At 32.9% G+C, this 14,358-nt stretch overlaps 1 protein-coding gene across 1 annotated transcript; it reads left to right on the top strand.

The window, feature by feature from the left end:
• The first annotated feature begins 212 nt into the window (after positions 1–212).
• On the top strand, positions 213–3,791 carry LOC127715392 (integrase/recombinase xerD homolog). Its single transcript, XM_052221432.1, has 2 exons — positions 213–427; positions 2,466–3,791. Exons 1-2 carry the CDS (start codon positions 280–282, stop codon positions 3,479–3,481), a joined length of 1,164 nt encoding a protein of 387 aa, XP_052077392.1. The 5' UTR covers positions 213–279; the 3' UTR covers positions 3,482–3,791.
• The last annotated feature ends 10,567 nt before the right edge of the window (positions 3,792–14,358 follow it).

Raw genomic sequence — 14,358 nt, 5'->3', positions numbered from 1 at the left:
TAGGGCCTGAACGTCACTCTCCAGTCATTGTGAATGATAAGTATTTAGACACTATTAATGACCAATTTTCTACATGTTTTGTTGATAACGATTATATAGAATCTTTTTTAGATCAAGTTCAATATTTTGAAAATTGTCAGTCATATGATAAATTTAAAGGGGTGAAAGGTAGATTAGCTTGTCATGTAAAGTATTGGGAAAAAATAAGGTGCTTGTCCTTTTGTGCTTGATACAATAAAAAATGGTTATGTTATTCCATTTATAGATACACCTTTTAAAATGTACCACAGAAATAATAGATCAGCACGGCAGAATACTGAATTTGTCACAAAGTCAATTGAAGATTTAGTTCAAATAGGTTGCGTAATTAAAGTGCCTTTTCAACCATATGTGGTAAATCCATTGAGTGTTGCTACTCAAAAGTCCGGTAAGAAACGACTTATTTTAGATATGAGTCAATTGAATAAACACATAAAGCGCGAAAAAATAAAATTTGAGGATTGGAAGTTAGCTATACAATATTTTGACAAAGATATGTATCTGTTTAAGTTTGATTTAAAATCTGGTTATTTTCACTTAGACATATGCTCACAGCAACAGACTTTCTTAGGTTTTCAGTGGGAAGGTCAATTTTATTGCTATACTGTTTTAGCTTTCGGAATTACTACCGGTCCGTACATTTTTACTAAATGTTTGAGGCCACTAGTAAAATTTTGGCGTGGAAACGGTATAAAAGTTGTTTTGTATTTAGATGATGGATTTGGCATGAGTCCAGATGAAAATACATGTAATGAGCAATCGTCCTTCGTAAAAAGGTCTTTGATTGATGCTGGTTTCCTTATTAACGAGGAGAAGTCTGTTTTTAAACCTGTTACCGAGTTAGAATGGTTGGGAATAGTTTGGAACTCGAAAGAATACAAATTATCTATTACTCAACGTCGAGTTGACGATTTGATTTTCTCATTGAATGTAATTTTGGCTAAATTTCCCTATGTTACAGCTAGATCTTTAGCTCAGGTTGTAGGTAGAATTATTTCTATGACTCCCGTAATCGGAAATGTGGCTAGAATTATGTCAAAGTTCTGTTACATGGAAATTGAAAGTAGAATTGGGTGGGATATTCCCATTACAGGGTACAAACCCGTCGAGGTTTTATCAGAGTTAAAGTTCTGGTTAGAAAATGTCACCATGATTAACTATCGTAATTTATGTCATTACAGTAAATCTTCTGTTGTCATATACTCAGATGCTAGTAATATTGCCGCTGGTGCATACACCGTTGAATTAGAAAATAAGATTTTCCATAAGATGTGGACATGTAGTGAAACGGTACAAAGCTCCACATGGAGAGAGCTGAAAGCTATAGAGTTGGCCCTTTTTTCTTTTAAGAATAGTTTCACAGGAAAAACTATAAAGTGGTTTACTGACAATCAAAATTGTGTCAAAATTGTTAATTCGGGAAGTATGAAAGAAAATCTTCATGTTATAGCAAAATCTATTTTTTCATTTTGCATTCAAAAAGGAATATCAATTGACATTCAATGGATTCTCAGAAAAGAAAATGAAAAGGCTGATTATATCAGCAAAATGGTTGATTTCGAGGACTGGGGAGTCACACATATATTTTTCAATTTTTTAAATGATATGTGGGGTCCTTATTCGATTGACAGGTTTGCAAGTGTCGAAAATAGAAAAGTTATGAGATTTAACTCCTTATTTTGGCAACCTGATTCTGAAGCAGTTGATGCATTTTCTCAAGTTTGGACCAATGAAAATAATTGGCTAGTTCCACCAATTAATCTTGTGATACGATCGATTAAACACATTATAGCTTGTAAAGCTCGAGGCACGTTAGTTGTGCCTAAGTGGATTTCTGCTGCATTCTGGCCTTTGATATTCGATAAACATCTGATTTATCAAGATTACGTAAAAGATGTTATTGTGTTTAAAAATACTGATGGTATTTATAAGCAAGGTTCGAATAAGAATACGATATTCGGAATTGAACCGTTTGGTTCGCCAGTTTTGGCTGTTTTGCTAGATGCATCTTAGACATGGCCCTAATATATATAGATATATTTTAGCAGGCATGGTCTGTTTGTGACATGGCCCTAATATATATATAGATATATTGTAGCAGTCATGGTCTGTTTGTGACATGGCCCTAGTATATGTATATTGTAGCAGGCATGGGTGTTTATGTTGACATGGCCCTAGTATCGGTAATGATATTGTAGCAGGCTTGGTTTTTTATTTGACATGGCCCTAGTATCTATAATGATATTTTAGCAGGCATGGTAATTTGTTTTACAGTTTATGGCCCTAGTATCTATAAAGATATTGTAGCTGGCGTTGAAATATTTGAATATATATTATATTTTACTGTGTATAGAAATCTGAAATATGCTAATAATTCGTCCTCTGTATATGTATATAAAATGTTATTGCAATTTTACGTTTTTCAGATATTTTTTCAGTAGGACATTGGTCAGACTTTAATTCACAAGTTGCCTCTAATAATGATCTCAGCAGTTTGTTCAAACAGTTACCAGAATTCCTTCTTTCGTCCAAGGCTGCGAGTACTCAGAAGAAATATAGATATGCCTTCAATTCATGGTGTAAGTGGACTAGTCAATATTCTTTTTCACCATTGCCAGCATCTCATTTACATATTTCTTTATATTTAATTCATTTGTCTGAAACTGCAAAATCGGTTTCAAAATTAAATGATGCTTTTTACGCCATAAAATGGGCACATAAATTAGCTGGCGTTGCTGATCCCAGTGAAAATAATCTAGTTGCATCTGTTCTTGAAGGGGCTCATAGAAAAATAGGTCATTCAGTTGTCAAAAAAGAACCTATCACACCGCATATTTTGAAAAATATTGTATGTAAATATGCTAATAATACTTGTAATTTAAAAGATGTAAGAATAGCATGTATGTGTTTATTAGCCTATGCTGGCTTTTTAAGATTCTCCGAGTTAGCTAACTTGAGAAGGTCTGATATACAGTTTTCCCCTACTTACCTTACACTTCATTTAGTCAAGAGTAAAACTGATGTATATAGGGAAGGGAAAGATGTTGTCATTTCAAAAACAGGGAATATTACATGCCCGGTAGATGTACTTCAGCGTTATCTAAAGTTAGCTAACATTCCTGAAGAATCGAATGATTTTATTTTTAGATCTATTTGTTATTGTAAATCTTTGAATATATACAAACTTAGAAAGAGTAGTCATATTTCTTACACCAGAGCCAGAGAGTTATTGTTATCTGCACTTGACAGTTTAGGTCTTGATAAAAAACAGTTTGGCTTACATAGTTTGAGGTCAGGAGGAGCTACTGCCGCGGCAGAAGCTGGAATAGATGACCGGTTGTTTAAGAAACACGGGAGATGGAAAAGTGATAAAGCCAAAGATGGTTATGTTAAAGAGAGTATACTCAACAGATTGTCAGTATCTAAGAATTTAGGATTGTAATTTATATTGTTTGTCCCCCCTTTTTCTTTATGTCCCTTTCTTTATCAATCGAAGCTTTCTGTGCTGTCGGGGCGAGCTGATAACCAAAAACTGTGTTGAGTTTTTACTTTGTAAATGCTTTATGTTCGTTTGAAGTATTGAATAAGAACATAAATGTATTTATAAAGGTTACTCGGGAACACGTGTATTTGTTTACTTTTAACACGTGTGTTTAAATCAAAACATGTTTATGTTTAATTTGATTGGACCATCAGTAAGTTATTACCGGTTTAAGTTATATCAATCATGATAACTTCATGCTAGAATTTTAGCGCTAAAATTATTATAAGATATCTAGAATTGTCATTCGAGGTTCGCCTATCCGACAGAAAGGTTCGTTTTCCCACCCACCCACCCCTTTTATTAAGACTTCATAGGAATGTGAATCAGTATGTTATGTAGAAAATAGTTGATAAAATACATGTATGTAAATCGAAATGATTTTTTCTTCAACTTATAGAACATTTTTCTATTGTAGATTGTGTTTATATGTGATGGCAGCGGTCGATGACAGCAAATTGGACATTTGTTTATTGTTTATAATAAAAATAAGCTTTCTGTGCTGTCGGGGCGAGCTGATAACCAAAAACTGTGTTGAGTTTTACTTTGTAAATGCTTTATGTTCGTTTGAAGTATTGAATAAGAACATAATCATTATTCTCTATTCTTTATTTTTTGGTCCAGTTTTCTCTATTTTTTATATTTTTTGCCCATTATTCTCTATACTGTACACCACCACCCACACCCTCAACTACAGCTACAAAGACAAATAACTTTTAAAGATTAGCAACTAGGTCTATAGCTTTATTTTCTTATCATATAACTCAATTTGAGTAAACATAGGTTTCTTGTATTATATGATAAGAATTTGTTTTAACAATTTCTTTTAGTTAGTCTATTTTCATGCAAACCCAGTTCTTGAATACAAAACGACCGATACTCCTACCTTACAATTAAAAGTCAGATTATGTGTGTGTAAGTTTATTAGAAAATTCAACGAGACACGTTCTAATCAGGTAAAATCTAATATACCAATTTAAAAATTCAGATCTACTAGCAGTCAACATCCATTTTGACTGTCCATTACTTACCTGCTGTATATTGCTAACTTTGATTGTATATTGCCAAACCCTCAACATCGTGAGTACGCCACACATGTGCGGTGTGTTGGCTATGTTTGATAAGGGGTGGCGGCTACGAAGCGAATACAAAAAGACCCAGGTCAATAAAAGTGTTGAATTTTGTTGTTGAGAATTTTAAGTACTATTTTGTACGTAACTCTGTTCTACAGGTAAAAAAAACTTGTTTTAAATGAAAATTTGAATATAGCATCTCGTTTACTTTAGATAAATTGTGAGCTATTGCTGACTTTAATATTACCCCATTATTTGATTATGAGTATTAAAAAAACATGAAGTTAATGAGCAATGGATAAGAAAACACTTCACAAGTATAATTATTGATAAAAGACAGAAAGTCACAGGACAAAAGTTCAAATGAATTAGTTTACAATTGTTTAAATGAATAAGAGAAAGGTCTTGATGTATTTATTTTCATTAGATAAATCAGAGACATATAATAATTGTATTGAGTCAAGTAATAATAATTATTAACAAACCACTTTGATAGATTGTTTTCTTAACAATCATTGATCATTATCAATATTTAAGAATAAATTTTGTTTACAAATTCGTTTTAGAAATAATAGTTCAAGAAAAATACTTCAACGTTTTTAAAAATAAGTCTTTTGGTATCCAAAGAAAAAAAAATATCCCAAAAACTGAATTGTGAATTTTTACTCGTTACTTTTTGTTGTGCGTTTTTGGTGTTAATCCCAACAAACACAAATTTGGTGATAAGAATCGATTTGTTGGTCTTTTGTAAAAGAAAACGTCACAATGTAATTTTACAGGGGGAAAAATGGAAGGAGTGCATGCAATATTGATCCTTCAAGAGACAAGTGAATGTGGGAGATATTCATTCCCTATTGTAAATGATTGATCGTTGGTTGCTTAACGTCCAGTGGCAAGTATTTTATGCATGTTCAGGACGAGAACAAAAAAAAAACAATAAATACAATAGGTAGGTCTTGTAATTGAGACCGTCCGGGATAAGGTCGGGAAAATTTCGACTGCCACTGAAGAATGAGGGACAAAAATTTGGCCTTGCAACAGGCCACCTACGGACCCCTCAAAGAGTTGTTGCAAGGGTTCTTTACGTGCAGAGAGCGTGGCACTCTCGCTACACGAGGCATCAGATTTAACGTCCCCATTCTGACCGGACGTGGCTGCGTGATTGATACATCCAACACAGCCAAACGGACGCCCCACTTCGGCAAGAGTTTTACTGACGGTCGGAAGAAGACCTGTAGCGACCATATTTCTATTCCCCAGTCACCCTTGGGGGCCCTATTGTTTTTTTTACCCTATTGTAAAAAATAATGTTTCACGTCATAAACGACGATTCTCTAGTTCTCTAACAAATTCACTTCATGTTCCATAATGGAACGGAACCGTTACCCTATTGCGAGAGAAGCAGACATAGGTAAAAGTTATCATATCGATTTAGCTGTTAGTGAGTTTCTTGCAATTTTCAATTGTAGGTAAAAGAGGTGAATGTAGGACAGACAATCACAGGACAAAAAGTCTCAATTCAGCAGTGGCGGATCCAAGGAGGGGGTTCCAGGTGTTGGAACCCCCCTTTTTTTGACGATCAATACTTTTGAATGGGGACATGTGGTTGGAACCCCCCTTTATCCTGGGTTGGGAACCCCTTCCCATTTTAAAAATGGCTGGATCCGCCCCTGCAATTCAGTTTTGAGATTAATTTTCTTTGAATATCAAGAAAACACTTATTAAGAAAAAAATATATATTTTTCTTGAACTACTATACATAAAGCAATTTAGTTAACACAATTAATTCATATATATGCAATAAATAGAAATTTGTTCAAGGTATTCGAACAATTATAAACAAATTGTTCGTGACTTTTTCTCCTGTTACTTTTTGTCCACTTACCAAAAGGGTATGTCCAATTTCCCCTTTCGCTCACATGTTTAAATTTAAAAAAATGATGAATTTAACAATTTATTAATATACACTCACATATCTACTTCGTTAGAAAAGAATGTTCTTCTCATCTGGACTTATAATTTAATCAGTATCCATTCTCTATTTTTGGATTGAAAAAAATATCCTTAAAAAATACGGTTTTGAACCTTCTTTCTGCATTTTCAATTTAGTTACACGGTTCAGCAAAACGTGATACAAATGGTACATCTCCAATGTTTAGGCATATATTTGAAGCTGTTCAAAATTTTCTACATTATAAGTACATTTATCAGATCGGAAGACTTTTTTCAATGGTCCTATATAGCTAGTTAAAGTTATCTCAGGGTTAGTGATCCAGTGTGAAATTAATCCACTTGAAATTAGCCCTTCAAAACACAAATCTGCGTTTACTCAATGGGTAGTTACAGAAGTTTATTTGCTAGGGTTTTTTTCCTTATTTTTTTATAACTTTATTTATATTTCCTTTTTTTCGTGAAAATTTTGAGTTGTTAAATATGTAAGTGACACAAATACTACATTTAACAGAAGAAAATCTGTGGAATGTCATCAGTTGCAATATGTATTAATTGAGTATTACACGTGGACATGATGTTCCCCAGAAAATTAAGGTATTCCAAATTAGCACATACTTACAACTTCTCGTCCAATCAAATTGCTTATATTTGCCTTCTAATTTTCATAGTACATACTTTTCCTGTGTACTAAGTAACTACGCATGAATGACCACAAGGGTAAGATTTCATTGTATCGTCATCAAGATATTTAAAACAAAAATTGCCACTGGCTATTTTGAAATAAAATGCTGTGTTCCAAATTAAATTAAATAGTTTGTAATTAGTTTTCACATTGATTTTTAAATATCCTGCTATTAAAATCTTTGGATCTAAAAAATGTTTTTGACAATTGCAAATTTTATCATTTAAATAAAGGGTAATACATATGGTTCTTTATACCTTGATTAGAGTACAACGATATCTTAAAATTATGATAATGTATCCACTGTATCTAAACTACCCCGGCGAAAAATGTTTGGACTCAATAGTATCTAATGTCCGGTACGGTGACGGAAAATAAACAGACAGAAAAATGTAGAAATTCTGTTTATTTATTTGTTGTTTTAATGATATTGAAGAATATACATACACATATAACTATTTTCGATAGTGTGATGTAATATTTTCTACCACCGTTCTAGATTTATGGAGAAATAAGTAAAAATGCACATCAAAATGGTGAATTGAGTGAACCCTGCCTCGAATTTGTTTAATTTCTCTTTAAATTGAGCACATTGTACGGAAAGAAAGGTACGGAAAGAAAGATATTAACACGGAGATTTCAAGACTTTTCACTATGATCGCCTCAATATTTGCATGTCTGTGCATGGAATGAAAGAAGTGGGTCATGTCAAAATTGAAGCACCCGGTTTTGTCAATGTGTACGACCCGGTTTTGTCCTTATATTTCACAAAGCAGACCCGGTTTTGTCATAGAAAATAATGCATAATCGCATGACAAAAATTAAAATATGGCGTTCAACAGCAGTTTGAGGGATCGTTGAAAAACATTTTCTTTCAGAGGATAACTTATAACCTTTTTGAATCCGTAAACACTTGAACTCCTGCTATATTAGAACAAAACAAATTTCAATTATGTTTTGTATAAAAAAAAAGGAAAAATTAAAAAGAAATGAAGGTTTTGAAACGGAATTAGATTTTTTTATATCATCTATGTAAATTTAAGTGTTCAAACTTAATTAGTGTACGGCCTTGAAAATTTAAGGACGCACATTTGATATGTGATTTTTTGGGACAACAAGATGGTTATCTTAGTGTTCCGCTCTACTTAAAGGGAAGACAGTATAATCGTTTGAAAATAAATATTCTGAAACTAAACGTTCATTATAATGCAAGAGAATAAGACAAATGTATGTGCATGCAGAATCGCCCAAGAAAAGGAATTTCCATGCGGCGCAAAGGATCACAATAATAGTGCGTTAAAAATCTGTTTACCCCTCCTTGTTATAATAATACTAAGTATAAATTATTATAAAAGTCTTAGGCCATCCGGAAATTGCAATAATTATTATTTGATTAGTAATTTATATAAATAAACGATGTTTCATCTCTCTTTTTTTTTAACATTAACAAATTCTTTAATGCACTAGTATCAAGTTGTTAACAACTGCCCTATATAGTACAACTATTATATATAGGTTTATCTCTTCATTGTATAATGATTATCGTTAATTGACAAATGTTCTACAATTTAAGCAATTTGGTCAAGTTTAAAATTGTCAATATGCAAGGGCGGACCGAGGCCATGATTTTTGAAAGGGACGTATTCATAAACGGATTTTATACCGCCGAGCGTAGCAAGGGGAACTTTTTTTTAACGATTTTAGGCTAAATAAAAAATCATATATAAATCGTAAAAAACATGATAAAATAATTATTTCTAGCCACCAAAAAGGGGGGGTCGGCGTACTCCCTCTACTCCCCTGGATCCGCCACTGATATAATGTACCTAAATCGTATACCATCATAAAATTTAAAAAAAGACGAAAAATACAGAGACAGCCGCCAATCCCATATTTACTATAGGGGCTCTGTAATCAAATGAGTTAAGCCTTTTTCAACTCACTGAATTTTATAGTTTGTTCATATGTTGTGCTGTTATACCACTTTTTTTTTTTATTTTTGAGGGGGAGCGTGGGGGGGGGAGGGGGGGGGGGGGGGCTTACACGTTCAACCTCGCCATTCTGTTTGTACCAGTACCGAAGGAGCCTGTAAATCGGTTGTTGTCTTTTGTTGCTATATATCATACATGTATTTGTTTTTCGATTTTTATTTTGTACATAAATCTAGGTCGTTAGTTTCCACATTAGTTTTTTTTTACAGTTTTCATTTCGGGGCCTTTTTTTAGCTTGCTATGCCGTATGGACGTTTCTCATTGTTGGATGCCATACGGTGTTCTATATTTGTTAACTTATACGTCATTTGGTCTCTGATGGAAAGTTGTCTCATTGTCATTTTTCACGGGCTAAATTGCCTATTAGGTTGTTCTACGAAGACGAAGACGAAGATATTGGACGTTATAATGTTGCAAACCAACTTTTATTTATAAAAAGAAATAATTCTTTCATGCCATGCTCAATGCTCATTTTAACATAGGAAGGCATTATATTTGTTAAAATTTTTAAACCAAGCGTTAGCCAGGTATGAAATATTGACAAATATAATGCTTACCTATGTTAAAATGAGCGTAGATCATGGCATGATAGAATTCTTTTGTTTCTAATGGGGAAGTTCAGAACTTGTGTATTTCGAAGCGGACATAAAATACACGTTCGAAAGGCAACCATTTTGATTGAGATATCCAAAACGTTCTAATAGATATAAGAAGATGTGGTATGAGTGCCAATGAGACAACTCTCCATCCAAGTCACAATTTGTAAAAGTAAACCATTATAGGTCAAAGTACGGCCTTCAAAACGGAGCTTTTTCTCTCACTGTCCGTCAATGGATGAACGAATGAGTAAATATTTTGTAAACATAGCGTATAGTGTAGTAAAGCATACTATCCTTACTCTTTTGATAAATTGATATGGTAACACAATCATTCCACATCTTCTTATTTTTACATCATTACAGTAGTATAGAAAACAAACAAACATTTTTGAGATGTATTTCTATTTGTATCCATCTGATGACTTAAGCCTTTTTCAACTGATTTTATTAGTTCGTTCTTATGTTGTACTGTTACACCAATTTCCTAGGCTAGGGGGAGGGTTGGGATCCCGCTAAGATGTTTAACCCCGCCCCATTCTGTATATATTTACCTGTTCCAAGCCAGGAGCCTGTATTTCAGTGGTTGTCGTTTGTTGCTGTGTTACATATTTGTTTTTCGTTCATTTTTTTGTACATAAATTAGGCCGTTAGTTTCCTCGTTTGAATTGTTTTACACTTGTCATTTGGGGGCCTTTATTGCTGACTATGTTGTATGAGCTTTGTTCATTGTTGAAGGCCTTACGGCGACCTATAGTTGTTAATTTCTGTGTCATTTGATCTCTTGTGACGAGCTGTCTCATTGGCAATCACACCACATCTTCTTTTTTCTATCATAAGGAATTAATGTAAGTAAATGATATAAAGTATTTATTTCCATTTAAACTTAGTTCGAAGATAAGATCAATAAGGTATACGTATAGCATTCAAAAATGTCTACTCCCTATTTCGAAAAGTTCCCGTTTGAAATATATTTTAACACATGTTTGTATTGCAATAACATCTTTATAACATCTTTTTGACTCAAATATTTAATTTCTTCCGATTGGCAATGTCCAGATCCGTGCTAACGTAGCTTTTCATAAATTTGTGGTTTCAAAACAAAGCAAAACCGGGTCCTATACTGAGACTAAACAGGGTCCTTGTGTAATAAACAACATTGACGAAACAGGGTCCTTCCATTTTAACATGACCCATTTATTTCGTTCCATGCACAGAAATGCAAATGTTGAGGTGCTCATAGTGACTAGCCATGCAATCTCTGTGTTAATATCTTTCTTTCCGTACTTTTGCACAATTTAAAGAGAAATTAAACAAATTCGTAGCAATGTTCACTCAATTCACCATTTTCGAGTGCCTTTTTACTTATTTCTCCATTAATCTAGAACGGTTGTAGAAAATATTACATCACACAATCGAAAATAGTTATATGTGTATGTTTATTCTTCAATGTCATTAAATAACAAATAAATAAACAGAAATTCTACCTTTTCTCTGTCTGTTGATTGTCCGTCACCGTACCAGACATTAGATACTATCGAGTCCAAACATTTTTTGCCGGGGTAGTTTAGACACAGTGGTATCATCCATGCAATTACTTTGTACACAGAAAAGTGTGTACTATGAAACCTTGTGAAGGAAAATTAAAGCAACTTGGTGATAATTTTTTAAACTTTCTTAAAGAAAGTGATCTATTTCGTCATGAATTGATTGATTTATTGATTATTGGTTGCTTAATGTCCAGTGGCAAATATTTCATGCATGTTCAGGACGATGTCATGAATTGAAAAACTGTGATTATGTCTGAAGATAATGTGCCACCTATATATATATATATATATATATATATATATATATATATAAACATATTCTGATAAATCTTTTAGTTTTTACTTTGAACTAATAAAAAAAAAAACACAAAACCTTTAATCTCTGATCTATTTGTAGTTGCTTTTTAATGCCTATCTGCTAGACTATATCTTTGGGGACAAACTATCTATATGTTTCAAATTTATTATAGCTTTACTTTTACTGTGAAATTGAAAAATGTTTTCAAAACATGTAAAGCTTCCACTGCAATTTAATTATTGCCTGCTTTTGGTCAATTTATTTTGTCATCTTACCTTGTAAGAAGAACATGTATAGTAAAACACCGCTTTATATCAGTATACATACTTACACCAGCAGCTACCATCTTTTCATTCTGGAGTGAAGGGCCTTTTGAAATCACATATTTTACAATGATATTAGTGAGTAGATTTACAAAATTCGTTAATGAGCTCCGTTTTACAAACACCTGTAATACAAGTAGTCAGCCAGAATAAACTATCAATAGACCAATTAAAAGATTACTCGAGTTGTAAATATGTGCTAAATTGGATAGTCTATGGAAAGGTATATACTATGAAATTAAGAGCTCGGAGCAAGCCCTTCGCTCTTAATTTCATAGTATATACCTTTCCATAGACTAACCAAGACTTACTTATACACACCCCAGGATACACGCTACTATCATTTGGAAAATTACTGCTTTACCTGTAATCAGCTATGCAACTAATCAGTTGACCGACCATGCCATTACAGTTTAAAAAGTTTTTCGTTAGATCAACATGACTATTTTGATTTAAAATTTTAGAACGATCAACATCGTAAACGTAACTACACACAACGGATTAAAACTAACTGACAGATGTTCATTGAATGAGAAGGAAACAACAAGTTGACATCATGAATGAAAAGTCGTCCTGTTTGTCATTAAATTCAGTAAAAAAGTTACGTAAGGCGTTACCATGTAAAGGTGTAGAAAGGACAACGATCACTAGATTAAGTTCAGGTGAATAAATTGCTTTGTTTTATCTACACAAATTAATAGACAATTAAAAACCAATTGTTCAGAGAACAATTGAAGGTCTTTCCACCCATAAAGATCTATTTTGATATAGAACTATTAATTTTCGGTTTAAAATATCATATCCAGCGTCAAATGATAGCTTATTGTACACTGATTCCAAAAATATATGGTTTCTATACATTTTTTCTAAATAAGGGAGATACATTGTTACTTCCGGTTTAAAAAATGTCACTTCCGGGTTTTTTTATAGTTTACATGATACTGATTCTAAAAATATATGGTTTGATATACTTTTACATTAAATAGGTGCAAAAAATAGCTACTTCCGGTTTACACATGGTCACTTCCGGTTGGCTTTTCCATGGTCAAGTGGCTTCAAACGTAATGCAAAAAGTCCCATGGCTTTATCATGTATACATATGAGGTAAAAGCAAAGGTCAATATCTAGAACGTCAAATTTACCTTTGACCTTCAGCTCAATTTCAAGGTCATAAACCAAGGGCTTCAAATCAAAAGACCATAGGTCTAAATTATATATGGTTAATAAGTTATATCACTATATGCCTAATTTTTAATATAAGAGGGGAGAAAACTCCATTAATGTTAGTGTACCCTTTCAACCAAAATTTATGTGTTAGGACATGTCGCAACTTACAATTTAGTAAAAATATGTTGTCAATATCTTATACGGTTTTTGAAAAGAATTGAAAATAAGCCAAAATCAAAATTTAAATATGACCTTGACCTCTGACCTTGACCTTATTTTCTTTTTTTTGGACCAAGGACCTCAAATCAAAAGATCCTAGGTCTCTATCACTTATGGTTTACAAGATAGAAATGCATATCACTTATATCAAATGCATAAGGGGAAATAACTCTCATATGGAGTGTTCGTATGGCTTCGGTCAAAATTGGACAAATCATGCGAAGGATATAACGAGCAATTTTATAAAATAAATTTGTCGCTTTCTTATACGGTTACAGAGGAGATGCAGTCACAAGGAAAACAGTGTTCGGGGAGATAACTCCTACAAAGAAAAGTATTCGGTTACGCAGGGTGAATTTCAAAGGCGCATAAACTGTTCGATATCATATACCAAACATCTAAGCGACATCTTGCGAAACAAAATTTATACGCAAGAAATAAAAGTGGCGGAAGAAGAAAAAAAAAAAAAAATTAAAAACCAATTGTTCAGAGAACAATTGAAGGTCTTTCCACTCATAAAGATCTATTTTGAAATAGAACTATTAAAATTTGGTTTAAAATATCATATCCAGCGTCTAATGATAGTTTATTGTACACTGATTCCAAAAATACATAGTTTCTATACATTTTTTTCAAAATAAGGAAGATAAATTGTTACTTCCAGTTTAAAAGATGTCACTTCCGGTTGTATTTGATAGTTTACTTGATACTGATTCCAAAAATATATGGTTTAATAAACTTTTACATTAAATAAGTACAAAAAATAGCTACTTCCGGTTTACACAAGGTCACTTCCGGTTGGCTTTTCCATGGTCAAGTGGCTTGCAACGTAATGCAAAAAGTCCTATGGCTTTATCACGTATACTAACGAGGAAAAAGCAAAGGTCAAAATCTAGAACGTCAAATTTACCTATGACCTTGAGCTC

This window comes from Mytilus californianus, unplaced genomic scaffold (genome assembly GCF_021869535.1).
Source record: "Mytilus californianus isolate M0D057914Y unplaced genomic scaffold, xbMytCali1.0.p SCAF_9, whole genome shotgun sequence".
In the NCBI taxonomy this organism is placed as follows: domain Eukaryota; kingdom Metazoa; phylum Mollusca; class Bivalvia; order Mytilida; family Mytilidae; genus Mytilus; species Mytilus californianus.
Note: the sequence above shows the minus strand (reverse complement) of the source record. Positions and strands in the feature narration are given on the sequence as shown.